The 17,401-nt window shown below is 41.3% G+C and overlaps 1 protein-coding gene across 1 annotated transcript; it reads right to left on the minus strand.

Moving 5' to 3' along the window:
• Positions 1-1,661: 1,661 nt before the first annotated feature.
• LOC115644471 (natural killer cells antigen CD94-like) lies at positions 1,662-17,151 on the minus strand. Its single transcript, XM_030548852.1, has 7 exons — positions 17,073-17,151; positions 13,723-13,834; positions 7,929-8,027; positions 6,862-6,975; positions 3,122-3,270; positions 2,409-2,512; positions 1,662-1,812 (listed from the first exon to the last, which is right to left on the minus strand). The coding sequence occupies exons 1-7, from the start codon at positions 17,145-17,147 to the stop codon at positions 1,662-1,664; spliced, it is 804 nt and encodes a 267-aa protein (XP_030404712.1). The 5' UTR covers positions 17,148-17,151.
• Between the last annotated feature and the right edge of the window lie 250 nt (positions 17,152-17,401).

Here is a 17,401-nt window from a genome sequence, read left to right on the forward strand (position 1 = left end):
CTTCCGTGCCACTTCATTCTTTGGCAGCAATTCAGTAGCCGGTCCTTCCCTCCAAGAGGGACTGAGGGTCCCACCACCGAATTGCAGCCAAAAACCCAGACATGCCACCCCTTTCCATTGGCTGCCCCAAGCACCTGCTTCCTGCGCAGATGCCTGGAGCCAGCCCTGCTGGTCACCCCACCTTACAGGAAATTGGCAACATCCCAACAGCAATAACTGAGAGGATCAGCTCCATTATACACAGACAATATTTCATAAAAACACAGCTGTGTTTACACTTTGGAAATGAGCCATTAGTTATCAAATGGGTAGGGTAGAAATGGTTTAAAAACAAATGGTTCAGCATCTCTACTACATCCATGCTGCTGCAATCTGTTTGCAAGTTTGTCCTGCATCTCCAGGACCACTGCTGTAAAGTCTGTAAGTTGCAATGCCCTGTCGGTACATATTCCATCTTTCCTAGTGCAAAACTGAGAAGCAGAGGATTCTGGGAGATTTTGAAAGGCCACTTTTGTGCAGTGGAAATTATTGGGAGGGCTCCTTGATCCATACCTGGTCCACAGTGATTTTAAAATCATTCAAATCAGAATTGTTTGAGACACACAGCATTTAGCAGTGTTGAAAGCAAGCCTATTCCCAACAGCATTAGGCATAAATGTAAAAATTGGGAGCACTTTGGTAAGCAGACATGAGGTTTGTAACAAGTGGGCTAGAGAGACCATAGTGTTCTTGTCATGGAACATTTCTCCAGTGGGGACAAAGAGGAACTGACTGGATCATGAGGTGTAAATATACCTTCGCACCGGGCAGAGCTTTTTACTGGGCTTGAGGTGGTGCAGTTAAGGAATGTCCCTTTTGACCATGCCCAGTCCATGGAATATAGTACAGTAGTGGGATCCTCTCCCAAATTGTGCATTTTGTGTAACAGCATCTTTAATTATCCAGTGATGTCAATGAGAACCTCTTCCCCGGCGACTACTACAGCTCACAGCAGGGCTTGTCCTTTGCTCTCATCCTGTTTATGATGCACCTGTAACTTTCCTTAGTGATTTGAGAAGCTGGGATGGATTGGAGTATGGGGAGTACATGAATTTGCCTTTGCTGTGTTGGCCCCTGTGACATGGATATTGATTGCTCATGACATCCAGTTCAGTCCACCCCACCACACTATTAAAGAACACCTATAAACTACTTTTCTCCAAAGGTACTTTTAGTTTAATCAACATTATACTTGTTTTTGTATTGCTTCATCATGGCAATTCTTCTGTGATTGAATGCAAAGCAACGAAGTAAAAACAAAAAAACAAAAGCTGGCAATTAAATCAGATTTTTTTTACCAGTTTATTGAAAGAAAACTATTTGAACCAGAGAGTGACCTAATTATTGTTTTAAAATAAACTATCAATGAACTGGAAAAGGAAAGGAAAAGAAAAAGACACCAGGTTCTGATGGTTTATCAGATTTAACCATCTGGTTTCTACTCTGAGTGGCCATCCCTAGCTCCTTTTGACAGAGACTCATAAACAATATGTGGTCACAGCAAAGTGTGTTACAATTTTACAACATAAAGGCAGCCTCTGAAGAGGAAAAGATGAGAGTGGTAGTATTTATTGGGGATATTTGTCACGGTGTTTGTGATGCCCCAGATTTTGTGGTTTCCATTATCCATCTGATGCCGATATGTCAGGCTTTGGCAAAAAAACCAGCTGCTCACAAATATAGCGGTTTTCATCTTTGCATGGACCAGAGGAGAGCTCTCCACTTGTGACACGTGCACAATTACCATCAATGTATCCTTTCTTTACTGCAAACCTATGATAGAATAAAATGTTACTTGAAGTCATTCTGGTCATATCTCTATTGCTACCTTATTTTTTCAAGGTAAACATGTCAGTAACTTAAACATATGGCAAAACAAATAATTTTAATAACAACAAAGCAATTGTGGAGAAGCAGAGGAGCCATTACTAAAAAAATCATCAGTAAATTTGGTATTTATGAATGTCAGGGAATAACTGTTTTGGCTAGAGTCAGGAGTAGTGCATCTCATGCTGTGCACACTTCTCACTTATCTGCCAGTGCACCTCAGCCATGACACACAACTTCTTCTCTCAATTAATTTTTTTGAGTCACTACTCCCCTCAGTTGTGCCAATGCACTTTATTCTTGACCTGAAGCAGCCACTTCACTTCCACTTTTGGTGTTTCATCACCTATTGCTGTTTGTCAATACACCTTAACCTTAACTTACACCACCCTCTGCTGATTTGGGCCCCCATAGAATTTTAAAATACATTTCAGTGATTACATAATGCACTCCTTGTTATTGAAGCTTGTGTTTCTCTCCCTCATTGAACTGTCACTGCACTTTATTGAAATTAGAAGTTTCTAGCTGTGTCTGGAACTCACTGGTCGGTGGAGAAAGCTGTGCCATTCACCCACATCCAGGGCCTGTCAGTCTTATCACGTGATAATCCTATCCAGCTAAAAGTTGCGAGAAGTCTTATGAAATCCTGTACAAAGACAAAGACAGTTAATTCGTCTCCCTGCTCATTGCATGGGTGTATGTGCATCAGGTGTTTGTTGGTTTCACAAGTGTATGGATATCAGGTACTGTGATGTGGCTAACAGTGGTGTGATTAATATGGCGAGGCAGCCTCATGGGTGATCAACTCCTTTGGCAAGACTGATCACAGTCTTCATTTCCTCCAGACATGTTTGCTGTAGAAATTGTGACAGCTTCCTCTGTTGGTTAATCTCTATTCCCTCTCTTGTCTAGAGGACAATGCTTCCCCTAGATCACTTCTGAGAAAGAGAAAAATGCCCTGAGTGATGTACAGGTTTTTCTTATGCTACAGTAATATATGTACCTTGAATATGAAAAGTATTGGTGACACTGGGGTTTTGCCTTGCAACAGGTGCCTTTTAAATTAATTTAGGGTTCAATTATGGCTCTAGTGCTGGGGAGAGAAGAGGAGGTGTGAGGAAATTAGCCTTCAAGAAAAAAACATAAAGCAAGATAGCAAATGAAGCCAAATCTCATTGTCCAATCCTCTTTTCACTGACAAATCTTCTATTGGCTGTTTTGTATATGCAGCTTTCCAAAGACAAAGATACTCTACCAGCTCTTCTTTGTTTTCTATCAGGAGGAGTCTGGAGCCATGAGAAGAGCAGGCCTTTCGACTCTCCAGCCAAGGTTTGGATTCAGTAGAAAAGTGGTAACATTTCTCTCCATGGGGAAACCAATTTTCTGGACAAAGAAACTTCCACCCTTAAAAAGAAATACAGTTTACATTTCTTCTGTTGTTGTTACCCTTGTCCTCCCTCCTCCATTTCATTGTTTCATCCATTTATGGTGTCTTGTCTGCATTAAATTTATCATCTCTCTCATATAGGGACTGTCTCTTATGGTGTGTTTGTACACAACCTAATATGAGTGAGACCTATACCTGATTGGGACCTCTAAATGTTACTTTATTAGAAGTATTAAGGTCAAGTTATGATAATCCATTTTCTGTTGTAATTTGATTTTGCATTAAGTGCATTCCAAACCATCTTTAGAGTCACAAGTATTGACATGGTTGCTCGTCTTTTGATGCTGGCATGAGGATTCTTGTTCTATAGCAAATAAAGTAATTCTTATTATGCCTACATCACTTTCCTTTTATACACAATCACATTTGTTTGTTTGTTTTTCCTCAGGGGAATTTTGTGTATTTTATGGATTCTATACATCAAGTGTGAGTGCTATTGTAATTAATTGGTGGTTTCTTTGTTAGTAATTATTGAGCAAGAGTCTTGCACAATGGGTAAAATTCAGTGATCTGTAAGTGAGGCTCCTTCACACAGAGTTAGTCTCCATTTATCACTCACTTACTGATATGTAAGTGTCATGGAATCTAAGATTGTGAAACCTACATGCTGAGAAGCACCAGAGATGAGATGGAAAACATTAAAGTGGGAGGTTGACTAGTTTATCTTATAGCTTCTTAACAGAGAACTGGTAGGTAAGATGCCATGGGATGAAAATCTAAGGGAATAAGGAGTTTAGGAAAGTTCGCAGTTTCTCAGAGAGACAATATTAAAGGTACAGCAGCAAATTATCACGGTGTGAAGGTTCTTTCTGTGGTCTTTCAGGAGGTCTCTGTTGGGAATGGCAGTTCTTGGCCCCTGGCTCTAGTTAGGCTCAGTGATCTGCTTCAGCCCCTTCAGGCTGCGTTTCTGGAGGCAGCCAGCTGCAGGGGGAGGGTATTACCCCTTTGATCTCCCAGGCCTTTCTCCCTCCCTTCCTTATTTGAACTCTCTCTTTTTATAGCAGCCCTGCTTCCTCTATTGATTGCAGCTGTGTGTCCATGCCTCCATGATTGGCAGTTGTGGTAGCTGCATGGGGGTGAGGCCAGGCTGATTGCTGCTTGGCAGGAGAGGCTCCCCTCCCACTTCTGCCTGTGCTTAATGTGGGGTTTGATAGGAAAGATAGGAAGAATAGTAAGAGGCCAGTATGGCACCATCAAGAGCTCTTTAACAAACTGAATATTAAGAAGGAATCTAACAAAAAGTGGAACATGGACAATCTGTGAAGGATGAGTACAAAAGAATGGCAGAAGCATGTAGGAACAAAATCAGAAATGGCAAGGGACCAAATGAATTACACCTCGTAAAAGACATAAAAGATAATAAAAAGTGTTTCTCTAAATGCATTAGGTGCTAGAGAAAAGTGAAGGAAAATTCAAGTCCTTGACTTGGCACAAAGGACAGCTAATAATGAATTATATCAAGGGTGAGGTGTTTAATACCTTCACTAAAAGGTAAATGTACCAAATATTTAAACACAATTAATATTAAAAGCAAGGGAGAAGAAACCCAAGCCAAAACAGGGAAAGAACAGGATATAAATAATAGTGACCTGTTCAAGTGAGCAGGGCCTGGGGTAATTCACCCTAGAGTACTTAAGGAATAACTAAAGCAATCTTGGAATCATTAGGAAATATCTTTGAGAACTCCTGGGGAAGTCCAGAGGACTGGAGAAGGGAAAACATAGTACTGATGATAAAAAAAGGGGAACAAAGAAGACCAGTCAGTCTAATTTTGATATCTGGAAAGATACTAGAAAAAATATTAAAAAATCAATTTGTAAGCACCTAGAGGAAAATAGGGTGATACATAATAGACAACACAGATTGATCAAGAAAAAGTCATGCCAAAATAAATTAATTTCCTCCTTTGACATGGCTATTGATCTAGTGGATAGAAGGGAAGCTGTAGACATTATATATCTTGATTTTAGTAAGTCTTTTGACACAGTCCCACATGACATTATCATAAACAAGCTGAAGTAATATGGTATCAATGAAATTAATATAAGGTGCATACAAAACTGGTTGAAATATCTTACTTAAAGATAGTTATCAGGGTTCTGGGGCCAGTATTATCAAGGTTTTCATTAGTGATGTAGATAATGGAGTAAAAAGCAGGCTTATAAAAGTTTTGGATAACACCAAGAGGCGGGGGGAGGGGGTTGCTAGCATTTTGGAGGACAGGTTTCGTATGCAAAATTAGAGAATTGGTCTGCAATCAACAAGATGAAAATCACTAAAGAAAAGTGCAAAGTACTACACTTAGGGTATGTCTACACTACCCGCTGGATCGGCGGGTGGTGATCGATCTATCAGGGATCAATTTATCGCGTGTAGTGTAGACACAATAAATCGATCCCCGATTGCTCTCCCATCGACTGCTGACCTCCAGCTCGGCAAGAGGCGGAAGCAAAGTCTATGGAGGAGTGGCGGCTGTTGATCCCAAGTCCCGAGGATGCAAAGTGATTCGAAGTTGATCTAAGATACATCAAATTGAGCTATGCTATTTTTGTAGCTGAAGTTGTTTATCTCAGATCAATCCCCCCCTAGTGTAGACCAGGCCTTAGGAAAGAAAAATTAAATGCACAGCTACAAGATGGAGAATAGCTGGCTAGGCAGTGATACTGCTGAAAAGGATCTGGAGTTTATAGTGGATCACAAATTGAGTCTGAGCCCCCAGTGTGATGGAGTTACAAAAAACTCTAATATCATTTTTGAGTGTATTAACAGGAATGTCATATGTAAGACATCAGAGGTAACTGTCCCTCTATTCAGCACTGGTGAGACCTCAGTTTGAGTCCTGTGTCCACTTCTAGGTGCCACATTTAAGAAAAGATGTGGACATATTGGAGGGAGTCCAGAGGAGAGCATCAAAAATGATAACCTGACATATGAGGAAAGTTGAAAAGACTATGCCTGATTAGTGTAGAGAAGAGAAGACTGAGAGATGACAAGAAGTAATCAAATTAATCTACAACAAGGGAGAATTGGGTTAGATATTAGAAAAAATAACTTTCCAAGTATAAGGATTTTCAAGGACTGCAATAGTCTTCCAAGAGAGATTGTGCAATCCTGATCTTTGGAGGTTTTTAAGAACAGTTTAGACAAACATCGGTCAGGAATGATATAGGTATGTTTGGACCTGCCTTAGTGCAGGTGACTGGACTAAATGGCCTCTTGAGGTCCTTCTGCGATCTACATTTCTGTGATTGTATTATTCCCTCCTGTTAATTGTTTTTCCTCCCTACCGTTCTCTCTCATGGTCTTTCAACATGTGACTTAAACCAGCTTAGCCTCCATTATGTTCCCTTAAGACTCACTTTTGAGTTTTTCAAAGAATGTAAAATTTTGGTAAATAAGGATAAAAAGAACTGGAATCTAATTAACCAAAATGTCATACTCTGATATCCATCAGTGTAGCAACAGTGTTGGGAATTCAATATGAAATTATTTCAGTTTAAAGTTACAACACATAGAAGAAAAATATTGCCCTCCTGAAGCCAATTGACCTGTATCTTTCCTGTTTAAAGCCATTGGCAGGTTTCCGTTCTTACCTTGGATAATTTCCCAGTGCTGGGTGAGGTTATATTGCTGTCTACATGGTACAAGGGAGATCTGAAAAACTTAAAGCCAAAGCAATATAACAATGTAATGTACCACTTAAAAGTAAATTGCAGCACGGTTTTAGAGATCAATATATTATGCCTTATAAAGAAACACAGGTCCAAGTTCTACCCACGGTTATACTATTGGCAAGAGTGTCTATTTTATTGTTAGAACACCATGATATGTTATAAGTACTTTTTCTTGTTAAAAGTCATCTTAAAAATAACATTTTGTACATAAAGACCCTGAGAAAAAACGTGTGGCTGAAAATCTTGATTGTCTAAAAATTCACCTAAAATAGCAATTGAAAACCTCCTGATTCCATCATCTGGGTTGAATACAGGTGATGTTTGCAGTGACCACAAAGCAGAAAAATCCTATTTTCTAAGTTAGACTCCAAAACAGAAAAATCAGATTCTTAGGAAGAAAGTGGTAAGTGGAAAGCCCTGGAATCTTTTCAAGAAAGACAAGGACACTTACACTATGGACAGGAAATTCAATGAGAGTTTCAGTCCAGAGGAATGCTCACATAGGGGGATGTGTTTTGTCCCTTGAGGCTGAAGCCAGTGATTAGACACCAACTTCATGATTCTGCAGGGGTCCACAGAAAGTCTGTTCTTCATATTTGTACTGGAGGACCCTACACCCCTTCTGGCTCTTGGGTTATATGGACAGTTGGAGTTGTTATGCCAGAGGTTTGTCAGCTGCAGTTTTCCCGGGAAACTCTGCAAGTGGGGGGGGGCAGTTTGGGTGTGTGTAGGGGAGAGAATGTGACAGAATCCAGCTGCTCTCCATTCCAAGCCCCCTAAAGCCATAATTAGGCATCTAAATAAGTGGCCTGATTTTCAGAGCAGCTAAGGATTACAGCTCTTCATTGGCTTACACCTTGTGAGATTTACTCTCCAGCAGTTACACAAGGAGTATGCCAGCACAGAGCTTGTCTCTCAGTTTCTACTTTGCTCATGCTTACCATTCGCAGCCAAGACCCCCACTGCTATGAGCAAAGCCAAGCAAGAGATCCCCAAAATCCCTGCTATGAGCCTCCATGCAGGAGCCAGAGCAGAAGAATCTGAGAGAGAGAAAAGGAAGAAGTACAGAATTATGGGGGGAAATGCTTTTAAACCCCAAACGAGGCATAAGCCATTTGTGTTCTTTGTGTTAGTGAAATGCAGCTCAACTGCACACAAGTATTCATTCTCCTCCTCCTACCCTCACACATATTCAGCCATGTCAGAACATGTTGTCAGGGCTCTTGAACTATGGAATGAGAACTCTTGTCCTGTTCAAAGTTGTACAGGTCAAGATACCCGGACAGCAGGATCTAGTCTTAACAAAGCCTTAGTAAGGAGGTAGACTGTTTTACGTAGGACTTGATGGCACAGAACTGTGCTCTGGGGTCCTAGCAGAACACCATTAAGGGATATTTCTTCCACCTAAGCACTTATATGGATCTTTTCAACTGTAGCACTTAAAAAGGTTGGCAACTATTATCCCCATTTTACAGATGGGAAAAATTGAAACAGAGAGAGGTGAAATGCTTTGCCCAGGCTTACCATGGGATTGAATAAAACCAACTCTACTGGCTGCTATTTAGAAGCTCTGTGCAGTGGGCCAAATTGCTTTTGTGTAGCAATTTGTGAAAGAGGGGAAGCATTATATTAATTCACTGCTAGTATTGTGTACACTTATAAAGGTGGGATAAAGCTAAGGAGGCTCAGAACAAAGAGTTCTAGGAAGAATAAAAAGGGCTTCCCCTTCCCTTTTGGGAATTCCACCTTCAAGGGCACCTTTAAAAAAAGAATTACAGAATATCATCTAGTCTATGCTCCTGCTCAGAGCAGGACTAATCTCCAGATAGATTTTTACCCCAGTTCCCTAAATGGCCTCCTCAAGGATTGAATTTATAACCTAGGGTTCAGTAGGCCAATGCTCATATCACTGAGTTATCCCTCCCTCCACCATTAAGGCCTCCGCTGTGCCTTTTAGGAATTGCCTTGAGTTGGGCCAGTGTGGAGTCTCCCCAACAGGAGATCTGGGTGGGGATTGTGTCTCCTGAGGCACAGTCCCTCCCTGAGCTATCAAGTGTGCAAGGGGAGAGCATTCACTGTGCCATCTTATAGGATGATGGAGCTGCTCCCCTGTGTTACCTAGTGGGGGAGGCAGTGATGGTGCTAGTGTATTGTGGGCCCTAAGCAGAAATATTTTGTGCCCCTTAATTCTAGAACAGGAAAGTTTTTATAATAAAAAGAGAATGGGGGCCCCATGGAGCTGGTTGGGGACCTAAGCAATGTCCTAGTCTGCTTATGTCTAGTGTTGGCTTTGGGGGCAGGAGGCCAGATAAGGCCATAGTTGTATTTTTCCCTCCATCCACTTTGGGGTTGCCAATGTGTCTGTAGGTTCTAGGAGGGAACAATCCCTGCAGCTAGGAAGAGAATATCGGGCCACTTTGCTCCTCTCCCTGCAAACATTCATAAAGGAGCTGAGAACAATCTGGCCCAGTTCCCTGTATTACATGGATACATAGCACTGCTCTGAATTTATTTTTAAGGATTAATTTTATATCTTAATATAAAGAATGTGCAAGGAGGCCAGGTGGATAATGCTTGTGGCATCTTAGCCATCGAATGTCTTGATTTGGGGTATTTAAATCCTGATTCTTCATATGGAGTTTTGCTTTTAATGTTCTCATACAATTCAAGGGAGGTGTTACACTATGAACAGTTAAATAGTAGAATGATAGGAGTCAGCAGCATGTAGCACACAGTACCTTTGCCCTGGGGGTTCGTAGTCCTTTGCCTCCTCTGTTGCTCAGAAGCATTATGGCATTTCAGTTTTGTGCAGGTCACCACCTCCTCGTTTATTGCTATTGGGTTATAGCATAGAAACAGTGAATTTTATTCATTGCATTGACAAGGTCGTGTGGCAAGGCACCTCTTTTCTCTTGCCAGGCTTAGAGTTTCTCTCCTCTGGCGATGGTGGGGCTGGTGTAATCAGTCCCACTCAGGCAGGGTTTGCCTTCACCCTTCAGTGCTCACTTGGTTGAGTCTCCAGGGTAGGCATGAGGATAAGCCTAAGGGTTGCTCCTTCCTCACTAAAAAAGGGAAAATATTCCCATAGACCCAAACAAAGGGCGATACCTTTCCCTGCTTCCTCGCTGGGATGAGGTGTTGTTTTGTTGTTAGTCCTGGGGTGTCAGTCCTTCCTCTGGCCAGCAGTCATGCTTGTCTGCTTCCCCTATGGGGAGGAACAGAGCCTTTCCTCCTGGAGAAGCTACTTCCCTGCTGCTACTAGCCTGGTAACAGCTAGTGTCTATCTCTCTTCCCCTTCTCTCACTGGAGGAGGGATTTTAAAAGGTCTCAGCAGCCCTTAATTGGATTCAGGTATCTCTAATTAACCTCAGGTAACCCATTCTCAGTTTGTAGGGAAAAGGGCCTTTAACATTCTAGGGCTCACATATCTGCCTTCCACTGCCCTCTTGCATTGAGGAGCAGTGGGCGCTGTTCGGGGTTCTCTGCTCAGTGTCCTCTTCTGGTTCCCTAGCTATGGTCCTTTGAGCCCCCACACCTGTCCCATTTTTTTCCCTTCGTTGACCCACAACTTTAGTTGAGGTCTGGGCTCAGTAGCTCCTCCCCAGGCCGGGAGAGGGGCTTTTAGCTGTGGGCAGGCTTCCGCCCATCCACTTCCTAGTATCCAATAGGACTACCCTCTTGCACTGAGGAACAGTGGGCACTGTCCAGGGTTCCTTGCTTGGTGTCCACTTCCGATTCACTAGTTTTGGACCTTTGACCTCCACACCTGTTCCTGTTTTGTTTTCCTTCGTTGTCCCCCAACTTTAGTTGAGTTCTGGGCTCAGTAGCGCCTCCCCAGGCTGGGGAGGGGCTTTTAGCTGTGCTTCTCAGCGCTTCCCAACACCCAAGAGGACTACCCTTTTGCAGCCATCCAGCCTGACTTTATCACAGTGGACAGCTCTACTTACAATCTATAGCCGCATAAAACTGTCATTGTAGTACACAAGGCATGGCAGAACTTTGCTATTAAAAGGTTTTGTCCCAAAACACAATCTTCTGCAGTAGCTTGTCAGTGTACTGGGGTCAAACAACTAACACCTGTGAATTCAGCATATGCATTTTATCACCTTGTTTCCAATACCTGACTCCTATTTAGAGTCTCACCCAAAAGTGTTGTTACATTTAAAGTTATTCATGTGACTTATATAACTCTTTGCACATACTCTATAATCAGAAAATTACAGTTTCAAAGCTAAGCATTAAAAGTTATGGAAATATCCAGTTAAGATAATGTATCTATTTGACTATCCTTGACTCATGCATTCTGCTAATGACAACCTTGAAATGTAAAATTTCACTTTACATACTTCAAAACAAATTGAACTGTGATCTACTAAGAATATGTATAAACTCATTAAACATTTCCAGTGCTATTTCCTTGATTTAAAGCTTGCTTCTGCTCCCATTGAAGTCAATAGCTGTTTTACTATTGATTTCAGAGGAAACATGGCACTTGGCATTATGCTCTTCTAGATGGAGCCTATTATTTTCACTTTTTTAAAGAGTGTTTTTAAATGTCATCTTCCCAAAAACTAACTGCTCAACTTCCTGGACACTCAGTGGAAATCCTCTGTAGCTCAAGAAGTTTTCTGCTGGACAGGAATGATCTTAAAGGTCTGGGATGGTAAATAAATATGGACAATTAAGGATCCGTCATGACTTCATGATGTTGACTATCTCAATCAGGCAAAGCATAGAGAAAATAGTACTTTATTCGCATATGAATAGGTTTCATAGAATCATAGACTTTAAGGTCAGAAGGGACCATTATGATCATCTAGTCTGACCTCCTGCACAACGCAGGCCAGAGAATCTCACCCACCCACTCCTGTATCAAACCTATGTCTGAGCCACTGGAGCCCTCAAATCATGGTTTAAAGGCTTCAAGGTGCAGAGAATCTTCCAGCAAGCGACCAGTGCCCCACGCTGCAGAGGAAAGTGAAAAAACCCCAGGGTCTCTGCCAATCTACCCTGGAGGAAAATTCCTTCCTGACCCCAAATATGGCGATCAGCTAAACCCTGAGCATGTGGGCAAGACTCATCAGCTAGACACCAAGGAAAGAATTCTCTGTAGAAACCCACCCCATCTAACATCTCATCACAGGCCACTGGGCATATTTACCGCTAATAGTCAAAGACCAATTAATTGCCAAAATTAGGCTATCCCATTATACCATCCCCATCAGAAAGGAGAGGAGAATTCACAGGTCACCTCCTTTAATCTTCCAACCACAAGGCATGATTTAAAGAGACCGTGTCTCCTTGAACACAGGGCAAATCAACAACATCCATTGACATGGATTGGTTTGCGATAACACAATCACAGAACTGTGTTCCAGGGCTCCGAAGGTACGATAACTTTTGCTCCCCTTGCCCAGAATACAGTGTACCATACCAGGAGCATTTCAGTGCCTGACAGATGTTAACAAGTTACTAAAATAACTGTGCCTGTGTCATAAACAGATAGCTAAGGGTTAATGTCTCTTTCACCTGAAACACCTGACCAGAGAACCAATCAGGAAACCGGATTTTTTCAACTTTGGGTGGAGGGAATTGTGTGTCTGGGGTCTTTGTTTTCTGCCTGCCTGCTTTCTCTGAGCTTTGGAGAAGTAGTTCTACTTTCTAGTCTTCTGTTTCTAAGTGTAAGGACAAAGAGATCAGATAGTAAGTTATATGGTTTCTTTTCTTTGGTATTTGCATGAATATAAGTGCTGGAGTGCTTTGATTTGTATTCTTTTTGAATAAGGCTGTTTATTCAATATTCTTTTAAGCAATTAGCCCTGTATTGTATCACCTTAATACAGAGAGATCATTTGTATTTTTTCTTTCTTTTTTATATAAAGCTTTCTTTTAAGACCTGTTGGAGTTTTTCTTTACTTCAGGGAAATTGAGTCTGTACTCACCAGGGAATTGGTGGGAGGAAGAAATCAGGGGAGATCTGTGTGTGTTAAAGTGGCTAGCCTGATTTTGCATTCCCTCTGGGTGAATAGGAAAGTCCCTTTTGTTCCAGGACCGGGAACGGAGAGGGGGAGTCACTCTGTTTGGATTCACAGAGCTTGTGTCTGTGTATCTCTCCAGGAGCACCTGGAGGGGGGGAGGGAAAAAGGATTATTTCCCTTTGTTGTGAGACTCAAGGGATTTGGGTCTTGGGGTTCCCAGGGAAGGTTTTTCAGTCGGACCAGAGTGCCCCAAAACACTCTAATTTTTTGGGTGGTGGCAGCAAGTACCAGGTCCAAGCTGGTAGCTAAGCTTGGAGGTTTTCATGCTAACCCCCATATTTTGGACGCTAAGGTCCAGATCTGGGACTAAGGTTATGACAGCCTGGCTCTGAAGAAAAAGCTAATGATATAAACAACCAGGAGTTCGGTGGTGCCTTAAAGACTAACAGATTTATTTGGGCATAAGCTTTCGTGGGTAAAAAACCTCACTTCTTCAGATTCATGGACATGCATGGACATGCATCTGAAGAAGTGAGGGTTTTTACCCATGAAAACTTATGCCCAAATAAATCTATTAGTCTTTCAGGTGTCACCGGACTCGTTTTTTTTGTGGATACAGACTAACACGGCTACCCCCTGATACTTGACACTAATGATATAAGTAGATAAAGTCAGGTACAATGCATACAGCTCAAGGAAGAGATTTAACATGGACAATAAAATATCAGTAATAGCAGATATGTTCTCATATGCTTACAAACATCTTTGTCCCTGGTGTTCTTAGGTGTCTTTTTCTTCTGCTTCTTGGAAGGAGTTTGAAATTTCAGGTCTGCATAGATCACTGCCTGCTCATTCATTTCTGTTGCATTCTGGGATAGAAAGGTTGGGTTCAGTAGACTGAGATGAAAAATGGGATCTGATGTAAACTGATACATGTACTAAGAAAGAAAAAACAGCAATTGTCAGGATCTAATAGCAGAATAACTGAGGGTTTGGAAGAACCATGCCTCCTTCTCACCACACCTGGAATGTGGCACCTAGTTCTGAATCTGGGACACATTAATACACACTGACAAACTAGAGAGATTCAGAAAAGAAAAACAAACAAATAAATAACCCCCCCGGGGACAGATTTAGGAGTCTAAAAGACAGAGCTATGATTTCATTTGCTATGGCAGTGGAGAGAGGCTGGACACAATCTGACACCTAGTACTGGAGAACTCAATAGTTAGTGGCAGCGCCAGTAGCAAAAGAGCCCCTAGTCAGACAATTGCTGGGTAATGTGGGAACTGGACTGCAGCTCCCTCCTCTTGTTGACAGGGATGGCTGTGCTGGGGGAAATGCTTACAACATATGTCATACATGCACAATATAACATGGAATACCCCTCTCTGCTCTCCCTTAGGTTTCTAGAGGCTCTGGTTCTGATTCTTCACCTGTTTTATACTACTGACTTTAATAAGGATTATGTGCCTAAATCACTTAGGCACTTTTGTTAAAAATCCCACCTTAGGTACCTAAATATGGATTTAGGAACAGAACTTTAGACCCCAGTGCCTCCAAGAACTGACACTTGATTGGTGCACCTGCTCCTCCTCTGAGTGATATCCTTTAGTACTATGCACATTGAGTTCCAGTACAGCGTCACGGGACCAAGTTATGCTCTGAGACACCACTGTGTACATCTGGCATAATTCCATGGAAATCACTGGAGTTACAGTCCAAAAGAGGTCAGAATGTGGCCTCTTGCTGCAGAGATAGAAGTGAAAGTGTCAATCTCATATTAATGTCATCTATTTCATCCTTTGGGAGTTTGTAACAGGATAATGCAGCAGACTGGAATGGTCAAGGGATCCCTGACTCTCACACACCAGGGAAGAACAGGAATTAGGGTTCAGAAGGGTCACAGGGGAAAGGAATCCTCTTCCCCATTGGCTGGTTGAAGCAGGGAAGCCTCTGGGGATTATGAGCAGTGTTTTCAGTTGTGTTATTTTTCTCATTTTTGTTTGTTCTCATTGTTGTAAACAATAAAGAAGGGGATGAAAAGGGACTTGGGTCTGGAGATTGCCTCCCTTCCCTAGCTGATGAACTAGAGACCCTCTTCCCCTCCCTACATGTGGTCTATACAGCAATCCTGCACTGAACACAGACTGGGGCTTATACTTTCATATATTTATCATAGGATTCTGTCTAGAGCTTTATCCAACCTAAGCTTATTGTTTCCTGCAGAGGGATTTACACACCCCTTACCTTGGGAAACATTTTTGTCTTACCTCCCTCCCTTTACATCTAGCTCTACAGCCTCACACCACCTTGAACAGCCCATTTCCCTCTTCAATGCTGATACACTTTCAATATTTCTAAATAGTTATTGCGCATCCCCTTTTAATCAGGATTTGCACAAAGTTCATTATACACACGTAGTTCTTCCATTTCTTGTTTATAAGTCAATCCCTCCAGCCCCTTTAATAAAGTGCATGTCTTTTCTCTGAATTCCTCCATAACTTCCAACCACTTTCTTCCTTTAAAAAAAAATTAAAACAAACAAACAAACAAAAAAACCCCCACATTTATCTAAATCTTTGGATTAGGGACCAGGGCCAAAAAGTTCAATAATGGATGCTAAACATTAGGGCTCCAAGTCTATGTGTGGGTGCCTATTCAAGCAGCCAGATTTTCAAAAGTGCTGAGCCTTCATTAGTAACCATAGACTTTAGAGGCGCTGATGGGTGCTCAATATTTTTGAACATAAATCTACTTTTAGATGCCTAGATATTAATTTAGGAACCTAACTTTAGACCCATTTTTAAGAACATATCATAAGAACTGCCACACTAGGTCAGACCGAAGATCCATCTAACCCGGTATCCTATCTTCCAACAGTGGCCAATGCCAGGTACTTCAGAGGGAATGAACAGAACAGGTAATCATCAAGTGATCCATCCCATCACCCATTTCCAGCTTCTGGCAAACAGAGGCAAGGCACACCATTCCTGCCCATCCTACTTAATAGCCACTGATGGACCTATACTCCATGAATTTTTTGAAAATCTTGGGCCATCTCCTTTATATTCTGTACAGACAGCTACACACTAGGCGTTCAACAAATAAATAATAAAATACTAATAATAATTACTCAAAATGGAAGTACACAGAATTGAGTATGGTATTCTAGGTATACTGTCAACAGAGCCATAGAGAGACACTCCTGTAATACAGTACTTCTACCTATGCACAAATGTTATTTATCTTTTTGGAAACAACACATTGCAAGCACATGTTTAATCTGTTCTCTACTCTCACTCTTGGGTTTCTTTCATAAGGACTGGCTTCCATTTCTCCCTACCACTGAATAGCCATGTGTTGGATTATTACATCAGATGTTATAGTTTTAATATCATTTTCTGCTTATTTTGCTAAACTTTCCAGATGTGTTTGGGTTATCTATCTGATCTTGTTTGTGTTTGCAACAACCCTCCATTTAGCATCATCTGAGAATTACATGATATTAGTTTGCATTACATTAACAGGCTATGTACTCCAGTTTCCAGACTATTTATGAGGATGAAGATGATAAATTACAAAGACCATGACACTAAACTCAGTCTATTTCCATTTATCATAACATTTTTTTCACAGTACTTCAACCAGTTTTTAATTCAGTGATTATGTTCTTATCCAAGACTATTTGCTAAGTAAGATTTCTTGAGAAACACTGTCAAATTCCTTTCTAAAAATTAAGATATTAGGTCTCTGGTCTTCCCCAATTTATGCTGATCTGCTAGATTTGCCATATACATTTAGATAGTCTACATACGGCACCAGAGATGCATAAAGTACAGAAATGTAGAATTCTAATGCCTATGATAATAAATCCTTCCACAGTCATTTAATACAAATAATAATAATTAAATTGTACTTTATTTCATACTGTCTCTCTTAAAATGTAATTAGAAGAAAAATATTGTAAAAGGTTGCAGACATATGTCTATCTGACAATAACTAATTCCACTCATTTCTTGAAGTATATCGAAGTAATAAACTATGCCTCTTACAACAACTACATGCTCTAATAATGAAGGTCTCTGAAGAATGTGGAACTCATACCTTTGTAGCTCTTTGATAGGAGGCTGGCTTGCGGGAACTAGACCTTGAAGTTTCACAAATGATTTTGTCCTTCATGAAAATCCCTTGGGGATGGAGAGAGAGACAGTTTGGTATCACTCTGTCACTGCCTTGTAAGGAGATGGACAATAGGAGCTGAGAAGGGAAGAATTATTCTCTCTGCAATGCGTCATCTGAAATCGCACAGGAAGTTCTCACTCTACTAGTTTGAAGTGCACCACACCCGCACAAAGCCCTCATAGGATCTTCTCTCTTTGTAGGTTTACGCAAGGCCTAAGGTGTTAAATTTAACTTGCTTGAGGCCAGTTAAA

Source organism: Gopherus evgoodei, chromosome 1 (genome assembly GCF_007399415.2).
Source record: "Gopherus evgoodei ecotype Sinaloan lineage chromosome 1, rGopEvg1_v1.p, whole genome shotgun sequence".
NCBI lineage: Eukaryota > Metazoa > Chordata > Testudines > Testudinidae > Gopherus > Gopherus evgoodei.